Raw genomic sequence first — 13,425 nt, forward strand, 5'->3', positions numbered from 1 at the left:
GCGCTCGCCGCGCTCGGGGCGCTCGCCACGCTCGGGACGTTCGCCACGCTCGGGGCGCTCGGGGCGCTCCTGGCGGCGGCGGTGCGTGGTGTGGGTGGCGTGGGGCTGCGTGGGCGGGGCGCGGCGCGGGCGCTGCAGGGAGCGGTACTCGAGCGCGGCGGCGGAGAGCGGCTGCGGCTCGTGCTTGCGCGCGGGCCGCACGGTGGCGAACTTGTCGGCGGCGGGCGCGGAGAAGGTGCCGAGCGAGACGGCGGCGGCGGCGGGACGCGGCCGCGGCGCGCGGGGCCCGAACGACGCGTACTTCGGGTCGAAGCGGTTCAGGCTTGTCGAGCGTCCCGATTGACCTGGAACATTAACCACAACGTAATCCAAAAATGTTGAATCTCAATTTGATTTTTGACCTTACTTCTCTAGATCATCATTATTCGCTTCTATGTTGGACTCAGCTACCAGCTCCAACCATAAGATACAGTTAGTCAAATATCAGCAATTTTTACAAGATCTATCTATGTCTCTTACACAAAACCACATAACAAAGTACCCCCACGCATCAATAATAGCATTATCGACTTTTAAAGAATAAGCAACCTGTAGCATTTTCTGTAACTCAATACATGCCAATTTACTTGACACCCCATACTTCAAATAATATGTATGTTGTATAATACATACCTGCGTTGTGTTCGGGTGGGTGCGCGCCGCCGGGCCGGTCTCAGTAGAAGTCGCTGCTCTCGAGCGTCTTGCACTGCTTGCTGAGCGTGGCGTACTTGCCGTTGTGCGGCGCGCGGCCCAGCGTGTGCGCGCCGCCCAGCGCCGCCGCGCCGCCGCCGCCCGCGCCGCGGCCTAGCGTCGCGCTGCCCGACATGCGGGACCTACGTACCATGTAACAGGACTTTTTAGTATTGCTGTCTATCTTACGCTCGTTCCCAATATCATATCTATCCGTTGATTTGCTCACTAGAGGTGGAATCCGACATTAGCCCTATAAGTAATAGGTAAGGGATGTCAAATTCTACTAAGCAAAACAACAGATTCATAAAATATTGGGAACAGCCGTTAGACAATAAACAAGACTGGCACAACCCATATTTATTTTTATTATTGTTTTGTATATTTGAAACAACTATGAGTCCTTTTTTTATGCACATAATAAAAACGAGTATTTACATTATAGATATCGCCGTCCCCACCGAATAATATCGTAATCAAAAATTTAAAATTTTACAGGAAAAATAAAAAACCGTTTTTTGCTTATAACTTCTTAACAGGTTTACATAACAACATCGTTGGTATATAAAAATATGGCTTTTTTTTTCTTAAATATTTATTTGCCATATAAATAAATATTGGATTTATTCTCATTAAGTTATAGCTAAAAATGTATATTACCAGAAATGGAACACAATTTTGAACCATAATGCACAATACGATTTTATTCATGTAAATTGTTGACAATGACCTACACACGGCAATAGTCCATTGCGATTGTCTTGACTGTAAAGTAGCGATGTTCATTATAATGGTAACTTATTATTGCCATAGTATTCACTGCTCAAAACAATCAGTTGTGGTAACAGTAAACGCGAATAATATGGTAACATACTTTACCGAAATCAGTTTTATTTTTTCTACTTGAATAAGTTTGTAATAACGGTTTACTGAAATATCTAGAGTAAATATTTAGAGTAGAATACTATGGGTAAATTCATTACAAAATGTCTAACTCAAAAAGTAATAGCACGAATCACGTGAAAAAAATTCACAGGGTGTAATCGCACCTCTAGAACAATAATTCCCCATAAAAGCACTTCTATCGTAACAATCGACTACGATATTATTCGGTGGGGACAGCGATATATTTTTTTGCGGTAAGTGGGTTGCGCCATTAAACTATAACGATAACCGGGACCATTTTCAGTTGTCGAATCGCCGATTTGACTAATGACCCATTTCATGACCGATTATGGTTTGGTAATCGTTACAGATAAAATGTGTGCAACTCACACCCTGATAAGACAAAGGGTAAAGTAGATATTAAAGGGAAATTAAATGGCTCTGAAATTCTCTTCTTTGTGCTAAATCAAGGACAGAATTATTAGTAATTGTCAGTATTGCGTGGGATGATGACATGAAACAGATGCACACTAAACTTAATTAGTCTTAATCACGTGCACTTTACATAAAAAATACTTAATTTCGCAATACATCAATTTCACTACGAAAAAAGCTCAATAGGTTAAACCATCTAAGAACTACGTCCTGTTAGAATTTGAGCTTTTCTCATAGTCCCATTTTTTAAAAACATCACAACTTATTTCTTTATGAATTGTCTATGCACGTGAATAAAACCTCTATGAAACACATAGGCCTATTGATGACGTCACACAAACACATCTGACCGTTTTTAGTGCACTTGACAGCGCTGTCAGCCAGTACAAAATACGCCATTCTCTTTTCAAAATTGACAGCTGTCAAGTGCGCCAAAAAGTTCGGTAGCACTTACCTGGGCTTGTCGAAGTCCATGAGTTGCACATCGGCGCCGTAGGACGGTGGCTTGCCGGGGCTAGACAGAACGTCAAACATATTTACCGTGGCTAAGTTCGCATTATGCTGGTATGCCGAAGGTTTTGGGTTAATGGGTTTAGGAGCACGTTATGAGTAATTAAATGGTTGAATGATTTTTGGTGTGTTAGAAATTGTGGGTGTAGGTTTAGATTACGAGATTTGGATGATGCATTTTTATAGGCTTGCTACATATACAGTACCTATAAAAAATCATTTTTCCAGCCAGTATTTTTATACAACAGCAGATTTTATAATCAATTTTTGTTACAGGTACAAGCAAGTAGGTCGTAATCTAAACTTAGATAATTTCAAAATGGCGTCTAGTGAAATGACATTTGATGTTAAAAGATAAAATAAAGGTGTTAGAAGTTCAAATAAAAATTATGTACATAAAGTGATGTGCGATGTTAATGAATAGAGCGAAGTTAGCTACACACATTAATACCTTAGATCGGAGCGTCGGATCACAGTATATACTAATTAGAGAAACTAGTAAATACTCACCATAAATCAGATTGAATATCGACAACGGGACTACTTAATGTAATTCATCTAGGTTGTATAGATGGCGGTAGTAAGCCATCCATAATTCAAATATTTTTTTTATCATGCTAGCTACTTTATTGGCGAAGTCGCCGATTAATGTCGTAGAACTACAAACTACGGTCAACTTCAGAAAGTCCACTTTAAACAACGACGGTTGATCTTAACTATATGAGCTAAAAATCTACCTTAACTAATACTAGAGAATAAACTATGGATGAATTTTGATAACGATGTCCAAACATATGGAACTGAACTGACTTAATCTATTCGGAAACATTCGGTCCACTTCGGCTAACTTCGACATGACTTCGCCAACAAGACAGCCAGCACACAATATGTTCACACAATTATATCCCCTACGCCTAAGGTAATAAAGTCGACATTGCTATACACTCACCTAGGCCGCTCCAAGTCCATCAGTTGTACCGCAGCCCCGTAAGAAGGCGGTTTGCCGTTGTTATATGGAGCGGGTCTTGGTAAAGTACGGCTAGCCTGACTGCTGCCGCCGCTTGAGAGGAACGGAGCTTGTTCTTCGCCGCCGCCGCTTCGTCTGAGAAGGAAGAGGTTGGTAGAATGTTTTTTCTTTAATCGATTCACGTTGAATTCAATAAGAAAAAACGGCCAAGTACATGACAAGTGATGACTTGCGCAAGACGGCTGGCAGGAGCTGGATGCGAGAAGCCGAAAATCGATCTCAGTGGCGTGCACTTGGAGAGGCCTATGTCCAGCAGTGGACTGCGATAGGCTGATGATGATGATGATGATGATGATGACATGACTAGCAATCGCAATCCTTGAGATTCAGACTCGTGACAGAAAAATGGATAGCAGATTGAGTAATAAGATTCGGTTTTAGACTACAGGTATGCAACCCAGTAGCTTGATGTTGACATTTCTATTAAAACAATTTAACAGACAACGAAAATAAATAACTTTCACTTGTAATGACACATGCTTGTTTACATTAGTATATATTGTTAATACATACTTGGTGTTAATGTATATCCATGCATGCGAGTCTACCAGCACGATAGCTGTGAACAGGAAGCCGGCCGCCACCGCCGCTAACAGCTGGAGTGATAACGCCTGGAACACGAGAGTTATGGGTTAAATATATTGTTGGAAGATTTGTTTATGTGTGTGTGTTTTCAGATTACGGAATCTGCATCAAATCGGCTTAACTAAGGGAAGGGTTACATTAACGAGGGAAGAAAAAGGAAAGTGGTACTTAAAGAGGTACAAACCATCGTATATCGGGTTAATGCAGCAATATTATTCAGACTGAGGCGTCGTCCTTATTGGCAGCGATCGCGCGATGGCGCGATGCGTTTTTCATCTAAGACGTCGTCCTAATTCACAGCGATTGTACGATGACACGACGCGTTCTCGTCGTTCGATGAGTTCAAACATACAGATTTCATCAGAGTGTCCTATTTGAACCTCGCAAGTGAGATAGTGAGATCGTGAGATGAAAATCGCATCGCGCCATCGTGCGATCGCTGCCAATTAGGACGACGCCTGACTGTCTCGTTGGCCTAGAGGTCGCAAGCGCGGCTGCTGTGCTCGAGGTCTCGGGTTCGATTCCCGGGTCGGGCCGAAATCACTATGTGGGTTTTCTTAAACTTTCACAAAGCAGCCCGTAGTCTGGAAGTTGATGATTGATTCACCCGTGCATCGGAGAGCACGACGTAAATGTCGGTTCTGCGCCTGATCTCTTTCCGGTCATGGCGGATTTCCGTCCCATCGGGTCAGAATATGAGACTGAGGGAATGATTTGTGTGTCAGGTTTATTTTTTTTTCGGTCCGCCTCGCCAGTGCGCCCGCGCCGCTGTACAGTACCTGCAGGCCGGCGTCGCAGGCGGCGCGCGCGGCGGCCACGAAGTAGGCGCGCGCCATGCGGCACTCCAGCGCGCCGCTCAGCGCCACCAGCGCGCGCTCCGCCTCGCCTGTACCCGCGCCCAGTGCGCCCGCGCCGCTGTACAGTACCTGCAGGCCGGCGTCGCAGGCGGCGCGCGCGGCGGCCACGAAGTAGGCGCGCGCCATGCGGCACTCCAGCGCGCCGCTCAGCGCCACCAGCGCGCGCTCCGCCTCGCCTGTACCCGCGCCCAGTGCGCCCGCGCCGCTGTACAGTACCTGCAGGCCGGCGTCGCAGGCGGCGCGGCGGCCACGAAGTAGGCGCGCGCCATGCGGCACTCCAGCGCGCCGCTCAGCGCCACCAGCGCGCGCTCCGCCTCGCCTGTACCCGCGCCCAGTGCGCCCGCGCCGCTGTACAGTACCTGCAGGCCGGCGTCGCAGGCGGCGCGCGCGGCGGCCACGAAGTAGGCGCGCGCCATGCGGCACTCCAGCGCGCCGCCACCAGCGCGCGCTCCGCCTCGCCTGTACCCGCGCCCAGTGCGCCCGCGCCGCTGTACAGTACCTGCAGGCCGGCGTCGCAGGCGGCGCGCGCGGCGGCCACGAAGTAGGCGCGCGCCATGCGGCACTCCAGCGCGCCGCTCAGCGCCACCAGCGCGCGCTCCGCCTCGCCTGTACCCGCGCCCAGTGCGCCCAGCGCCGGCTGCAGACCTGGACACATACACAACATCATGTGTCAACAATATAAAATCACAGACGGAAGAATAACTCCGACTAATGTCGGTCCCATTACGCGCTACCCCGCCGCCCAGTCGCGAAGGATCGGTCGCTCATAAACTACAACGTGAGATGAGGCGCCCACAGGACGTTGGTGCGGCTCACACGTGACTCTTGCGTCTTCACATGCAGGCCACTCTTTCTGTGTGAACTACGTGAGCGATCTGGATGCTAATGCGAAACGGATGCAACGCGGTTCGAGGCGAAAACAATAAACAGCCGATTCCCATAGAAATGTCTTAGTTACTAAACGGTCCGATGCGGGGCGGCGCGAATTGACAAACGCGATCAGTTGGCTTGGTAGATGTAACTATTCGAATGGAATTGAAACTGGGCCCGAATTCCCCAATAACTCGCATTACCACACAAAACGAAATATGATATAACAGTTTATGTATTTGAACCACATTGACCAACCTGAAAAACACACACTCTTAAATAAAAAATAAACTTACCAGGATCATTAAACAGCTGCGGTGCGCCTCTAGCCAGCACAGCTAGCGCCTGTCTGACGGCCACTACGGCTCGTTGCGCGTTCCTCAGTTCGGCAGTCAGTACGTTTTCACGGGATACTTTGCATGATAAGTAGTAGTGCACCATCTGGGAATAGTGAAAAAGTGAGACCGTTAGAATAGTGAGGTGCTAATTAATTCTACCATCAGTTGCTACCCTCGTGGTTTTAAAGACAGTCAACATCGTAAGGTGACAGCCATTCTGATATCAGGGTGTCTGTCACTTTTTTTCAGTATTTTTTTTCCACCCAGTGTTGCTACCGACCAGCATTAACTTTGGACCACATCGATTTCGCGGATCAAGAAAGGGTATAATTTAGGTGGTCACCAAAAATATTTTTAAGACTCTAAGCTGAGGCACCAAATAAAATAAACAACTCCAAAAAAAATAAATTGACTTTATTAAAAGGGCAGTAAAGTATATAATGTTATGATCCAAAAAAAATTTAATAACATCAGAAAAATCGCAAATCTCGCACAAATATTATTTTTGGTTCCCAAAATGGATTAATGGTCACCAAATTCTATCCAACTAAAAGATTAATATTACTACCAAAAATCAAAGTTAGTGACGAAAACGAATCGCTGCAAAACCGACTCCACGTAGTCTTGTCTGCCCTACCCCTAGAGTGCAATTCAATTCCGCGTAGGCGCGGAGGGGCGAGGCGGCCTGCGAGCTGAGGCGCAGGTAGTTTTAAGGCTCGCCGCTGCGGCTGAGGCTGGCCGGCGGAGCCGGCCAGCAAACCGAAGCTGCGGTGGTGAACGTGAAAACCATCTGCGACGATAAGCTCGCATGGGACCGCCGGAGCCCTGCAGCGCCGGAGCCGTGACAGAAGCCATGCTTGCTGCATGTTGCGTGCTTACATTTTAAACGCACTGAGTTACACACAAATTCATATAAAAATAAATAAGCGACGTACGTTTGGGAACCCTAGTATATTAATTGGTATTTGGGAAATATTCTAGCGATCGTTAGCTTTTTTAGTCTAACAAAAGTGACCAAATTAGGAGTCATGGTATTACATAATTGGTAACATCTAAGTAGTGACAATATATAATATTTGGTCTAAAGTGTATTTTAAAGGCGTCCATATATCTTTTTAGTAGTCAATAATACGAAAAAATGTTTTTTTCTAATAATATTTTTGGAAACGTTATTTGGTGACCATTTATCCATTTTGGTAACCGTTTAGAATTTTTTTGGTAGTAAAATAGGTACTTTTTTGGGTGGTGTTTAAACACAAGCCATAAAGAAATATAAAAAAAAAGTTTTTGCGCCTTGCGAAATAAATTAGCAAGTTGGTATACTATGACAGGTAGACTATAAACAGCGCCTACGTCAAAAGTTACGTTTTGTATTTTAGTGACAACTTATCGGAAAAGTTATATCGCAGCCCTCATAGCAGTTGCTACTTTTGGCATTAATGAGGCAGTTACAACTGTCTTTTTAGACGGTGAATGTGCTCAAAAGTATGCAACATATATAATATGTTAGTTTTTACAGTATTTATCTATGGGCCATTGATGCCTGAAAATAAAGTTTAAATACATAAAAAAGAGCAGAAAATCCAGTAGCAACATATACTTACATCCTGAGGCAAGTTGTGCGGCGCATGGTGCGCGAGCGCGGCGGCGGGGTCCTGGCAGGCGTCGGCCGCCGCCACCGCGCCCGCCGCCAGCACCGCGCCCGCCAGCCAGCACACCACTAATGCGCCTAGTGCTCCCACCTAAACACACATAGATTTATTCATATAGGGACCTTTTTATAGCCTTTTTATATAGGGACTGGAAGCCGACCCCAACATAGATGGGATAGGCTCGGGAGATGATGATGAAAATGTCTTTTCAATAAAGAGATTTTGATTGCGTGCCTTTTGTGGTCCTACAATGCCCCATAGGCGCATCTTTATGGCATTTTAAATTAATAGATGTATATTTAAGGAATAGTGTATTTTTTTATTCTCCTCCCTTTCTCTTATTAACCAATACTTAGGTTTGTTCTCATAAACTTTTTATGATACGATGAAATAACGATCAATATAAAACTTATTGACTTCAGGTCATTGTTGTAAGCGTCAGATTCTCCTGTTTTTATTTTAGAAAACTTATTTCTCTCATTACACTTCAGAAACACTAAAATAATCATAGGTAAGTAAAGCTACACATACACAAAGCAGCAGTAACGCTCGTCGCGATCGTCGTGCGGCAGCAGCTAACAGCGCGACACAGACGGCGCCGCCGCAGCACCAGCCCGCCATGCCGCCCGCCCAGCGCGCCGCTTCCCATACCCATGCACGCTAAGAACAAGGTAACATACACAATAATAAATAACTCCACGCTGACAAGATAACACAATCATTATTACAGGTATTTAGTATATAACTCAATAAAGGTTCAAGTCAACCAACATGGGTAAAATTCACTTATAGTCCACATTCATAAAATCCAGGTAGGTTTCAGGGTGTACATAAAGGAGTTCATAGGGGCAGTAAATAAGAGAGTAAATTGGTGGAATAAATAAGAGAGTAAGTTCATAACGGAGTAGGTACATTGGGATAAAACATAAGTACAAAGGGATAATACATAAGGTAGTACAAAGTAGTAATACATAAGTACAAAGGGGTAATTCACAAGAGAGTATGAGTACGAGGAGGGTACATAAGACATAATATTATGCAGAAAGCTATCTGGGTAATATTTCACTCACCTTCATAAAAGCGTCAAGGTTCAACGCAGCCAGTGGCCGGCGCAGATTGTCAGCGGCTGAGGCAGCTGCGCTCGCGTTGTTGCGCAGAGCTGACAGCGCTCGCAGTAATGTGCCGAGAGCAGTCTGGTTGGCTACGGGAGCGTCCAACGCGTCAGCTAGTCGTGCGAGAGGCGCCCGTGCTCGCGAACCCATCGCTTCTTCTAGGATGCTTGACTAGAATAGTAAAATTATTCAAGATTAGCAAAATAGAGGGAAAACTAAGAAAAACTCCAGGAATTATTCAATCCGAATGATATACATAATTAGATGATGAAAAGACGAGCTCTAAAGTTTTTAAAACTTGATAAATCCTATATATGTTGACTATCTACTTGGTCACATGTGTTAAAAGGACCTAAAAATATATTTGCAAGATTTTAGTACTCATGCTGCCAAATATAAACATGAGCTTCATGCTTTCATCTTCAATCATTAGAACTCCTACAAGCTATTCAGCAGAACGGTGAATCTTTTGCACAAGACATCTTCCCATTTTACCATTTCCTCCAATCAATATAACTGACCTGGTTCTTAACAGTGTTAACGAGCGCAGCCAGCTGGTTGCCGGCCTGGATGCTTTGCAGCATGGCATTGTGCAGGTCATCGTTGCCAAAGAGACCGACGCCGATCGCCCCGCAACACAGCACCGATAGGATCATCAATGTTATCTGAGAACAAACACGTTTTCAACAGTCAATTTTACATCATAGTGTAATTTAAGTAACGTTAGTTAGAGTAATGAGCCAAAAATGTAGTCCAGGGGCCCGATTCTCCTAATTTTACTTAAGCGGCATACGATTCACGTTCGACTGAGATCCAATCCCGACTCAATTACGATTGAAGCGTATGTGGCATTCCGCTATTTTTTCTTTGAAATAAACGTTTCTGTCATTCAATAATAAATCATTTTGTCTGCAAATGATTTACGATTGCAATATGATTTTAGAGCAAACTATCGTATAGACCAAAATCACCAAAATAGCAGATCAATCGCAACCAATCGAATGTCGTTGGAATACGATTGGTCCTATATTAGTAACAGAATGCCCGATATGGTTAAAACTGTTTTCAATTTCTATTCGATTTTGACATTATTAACTTAGGAGAATCGGGCCCCTGAGAAGTCATAGTCCGATTGCACTGCAAGTGTTCAAATTGTTGACAAGTAGGTAAGCTTTTTAACTTTTTACAAAGGTCTTTTTTGGGAATTACCTTTGATAGAAAATTGGTCAGACTTGGAGATGGAGATCACAAGTAAACGAGACTTTGATCCTCTAAACTTATCCCCACATTATGAAAGCTTAAAGAAAACTTTACAATTTACATAAACTTCATACAAAGTCGATGCACTTTCATATTAACGTAAACGATCCTTCTAACCTTTTGATCTACAAACACTTACAAACGAATCACACATTACCAGACACCTTATAAACTTTAGAGTTATCCAAAGGCATCTCCAAAAAAGAACATCAAAGTACACTGTCCTAATTTTTTTCCCATCATTGGTAGGTACCTAACGGTTCTTTTAATACGAAGAGCATAAACATCTGATCGTTCGAACACTTGCTCCAACACGTGGTGGTATCATCTTGTGAGAAATTATTTTGATTGTGTTTGCAGAGTATTTATAGAGCACGATACCCTCTGGGGCGTACATGATGAGTTTATCATTCCTTGTCGGGAAGTGTGCTAGTTGCTTTTGTGTTAAAGGAAGAGGACTTTGTGTCTGTAAGGTTAATTTGGTTCAGCTGTTACTTTAATTTGGTCTAGTAACCCATATTGGAACAAAATATTTAATGCTAGGACAGTTTTGAAAATGAATTCATACAAAGTTCACCTCATACAACGAAATAATGATGGATGTCATCTTTTAGGGGCTAATTGCGTCTAGAAATGTAATAATGTATAATGTAATGATACCAATTCAGGTGTTTAAAACTCAAAGTAAAACTACGTGTTCAAAAACTGGACTAACTCATGAAAAATCCATGAAGAATGCCTATTACCACTGGCTTATTCTGAAGGTCACAGGTACTAGTGAGGCAGGTAACAAGGTAACAATGAATAATAGATATAAACACGAAAAAGGTTACAACACTCATTCGAACTTTACAAAGGTCGATGTCTAAATTCGGATGGCAAGAAAAACGTAACTTCAAAAGGTATTAACAATCTTCTAATAAGACCACACGGGAGCCAGTAAGTCTGACACCAGTCTAACCAAGGGGTATTGGGTTGCCCTGGTAACTGGGTTGAGGAGGTCAGATAGGCAGTCGCTCCTTGTAAAGCACTGGTACTCAGCTGAATCCGGTTAGACTGGAAGCCAACCCCAACATAGTTGGGAAAAAGGCTCGGAGAATAAAGACCACACGTGAGCTTTGTCCAATTTACGCTACAGCACATATTGAATGAAGTCAATTATCAAAGGCTCTCTAATGAGTACAATACTAATTACACAATTAAGGTGCAAACTCTTGCATTGAACGCTTAGAAAGACTGTGAAGCAAAGAAAGTTCGCCGGAAACGTTGACCTATTGGTTTATTGTATCTTTTGAGCTGTCAAAGCAACTTCCTTGTCTTTGTTTACAATCTCGTGACTCATTTAGCGGATTAGGTACAGTCTTGATTACAAGCATTTATACAAGAACGATAGGCTATAATTTAATCAATCGAACCAATACACTGTAAATGCAATTATGGGCAATCATTTGGCGTAGAAAACCTGATCATATTCCATATTCTAACAACTCAAAGGTCAATTGTTTTGGAAAAAAAAGTTTTACTGAAATAAGCTATCTCTCAGTTGCATTTTCAAATTAATTCTTAGTGGAAACGTCACTTTATTAGTAAAGCTAGCTTACCTATTAGTCTAGAAGGAAAAAGTTTCGTACCTTTAAAGCAGTGATACTTCTTGGTGGCCGTTGCTTTCTGTCGCAGCATCTTGTGAGCAGGTATATGAGGAGTACTGTCAGGGTCAGGATCAGCCACGCGCCTGGTATGGATCCGAGGATGCCCAAGCTCTGAAAACATACAAGGATATGTTAATTTTTATCACGGAAATTGTGACCACCAACGTCTAGTTGGCATGTAGATTTTACTATCTTAAGTTTTATTTGTCACATTTGTTTCTTAAACGTCCACATTTCCAAGTTAAACACTAGGCTAACAATAGTTTGGAAACTTCAATAAAGAGGCTGCATGTCGCCTCAGACGAACGAGATCCTTAATTAACTGTCACGTTGTGTGGACAAACGTATTGCGGCACAAGTGTGCTATTCTCTGATATCATGTGTGAAGATGAGACAAAATAGATTGAAGTCTTCTGTACTGGACCTGATGTGATTCTTTATGTGCACGTTTGTGGTGAGTATTATGACAATCAATTCCATTACCAGACCTCATTTTCGGGTAAGATTAAGCATTGTTTGCAAAGCATATAATTTTTTAAGGAGGCTCCCTGGCTTTATTTGTATGTGCCATTTCTTCTTGAGGAATTCACATAATTATTTTTTCACAGGAAGAGGATCTTCTATCTTTTAGCGGATCATACCTACTATACATATCTTTTCAAGATCTACATATTACAAAAGTGGGTCACCCTCACCTCTAGATAAACAGGGGAATTAGGAGCAAACGTGTCGTTAACCCGATGCAGAGTCACGTTGATATGCGGCAAGGCGTGCAGCAGCCGCGAGAGACGCGGCGGCGAATACTCGTCCGAAACGCCCGGCGCGCCCATCGCGACCTTTCACGATCACACCTGGATAGGGAATGGGGAAAATATGAATTTTTATTTTAAATAAGAACACTCTTGAAGTTACTTAATAACTTCCCTGTCCCATGAGTCATATGTGATACACACCGATTGTTTAACTATTGTGTCTACATCGTGGACAGCGAAGTGGTTAAAAAGGAGGTGGTTCTATATGATCGAATAATGTTTGTTTTTTTAGTTTTAGGACTACATGAGATCACTTATTCAATAAGTTAGTGTACCTGCATAGACTGAAATTTTAGTCGAAGCATAAATTGGCTATATTTAAAAGTTTAATGTTTCACCGGTGCACCGATATATGACGTCAATGGCACTGACTGGACTAACGGTATCTGACATTATGTATTTCCATGTGATGCTTATAAATGTATGAAATTCAGTAGACGCAAACAATATTAACGGTTATTTCAAAAAGACTTCTTAATCACACAGCAGACTAGCTGAATAATCAATTCTATGTTCAGCAAATATCAGATATTTTTTCTTGCATTTAATCTTGTTGAACAATATGAATGACCGAACATCGGTAATTGCGTTCTAAAATTAACATCTATTCGCAAATGTGGAACATCTGTTTCCAACCTCACGCCGACAACAGAATAACAAACTTCAATTAATTACGAATTAATAACAACAATGTTATGATAGGC

The 13,425-nt window shown here is 43.1% G+C and overlaps 1 protein-coding gene across 1 annotated transcript in view; it reads right to left on the reverse strand.

Annotated features, from left to right (window-relative positions):
• Positions 1–204: 204 nt before the first annotated feature.
• Positions 205–13,425, reverse strand: part of LOC110372027 (protein tweety) — a 79,009-nt gene continuing 65,788 nt past the window's right edge. Inside the window, exons 3-15 of the mRNA XM_064037410.1 lie at positions 12,605–12,760; positions 11,892–12,020; positions 9,522–9,665; positions 8,959–9,171; positions 8,420–8,548; positions 7,841–7,978; positions 6,195–6,339; positions 5,528–5,673; positions 4,100–4,197; positions 3,509–3,661; positions 2,504–2,563; positions 673–872; positions 205–344 (exon numbers count right to left, since the gene is read on the reverse strand). Coding sequence (XP_063893480.1) covers positions 713–872; positions 2,504–2,563; positions 3,509–3,661; positions 4,100–4,197; positions 5,528–5,673; positions 6,195–6,339; positions 7,841–7,978; positions 8,420–8,548; positions 8,959–9,171; positions 9,522–9,665; positions 11,892–12,020; positions 12,605–12,739 — 1,650 coding nt within the window. The 5' untranslated portion in view covers positions 12,740–12,760 and the 3' untranslated portion in view covers positions 205–344; positions 673–712. The remainder of the gene's footprint in view (positions 345–672; positions 873–2,503; positions 2,564–3,508; positions 3,662–4,099; positions 4,198–5,527; positions 5,674–6,194; positions 6,340–7,840; positions 7,979–8,419; positions 8,549–8,958; positions 9,172–9,521; positions 9,666–11,891; positions 12,021–12,604; positions 12,761–13,425) is intronic.

This window comes from Helicoverpa armigera, chromosome 2 (assembly GCF_030705265.1).
Source record: "Helicoverpa armigera isolate CAAS_96S chromosome 2, ASM3070526v1, whole genome shotgun sequence".
Classification (NCBI taxonomy): Eukaryota; Metazoa; Arthropoda; class Insecta; order Lepidoptera; family Noctuidae; genus Helicoverpa; species Helicoverpa armigera.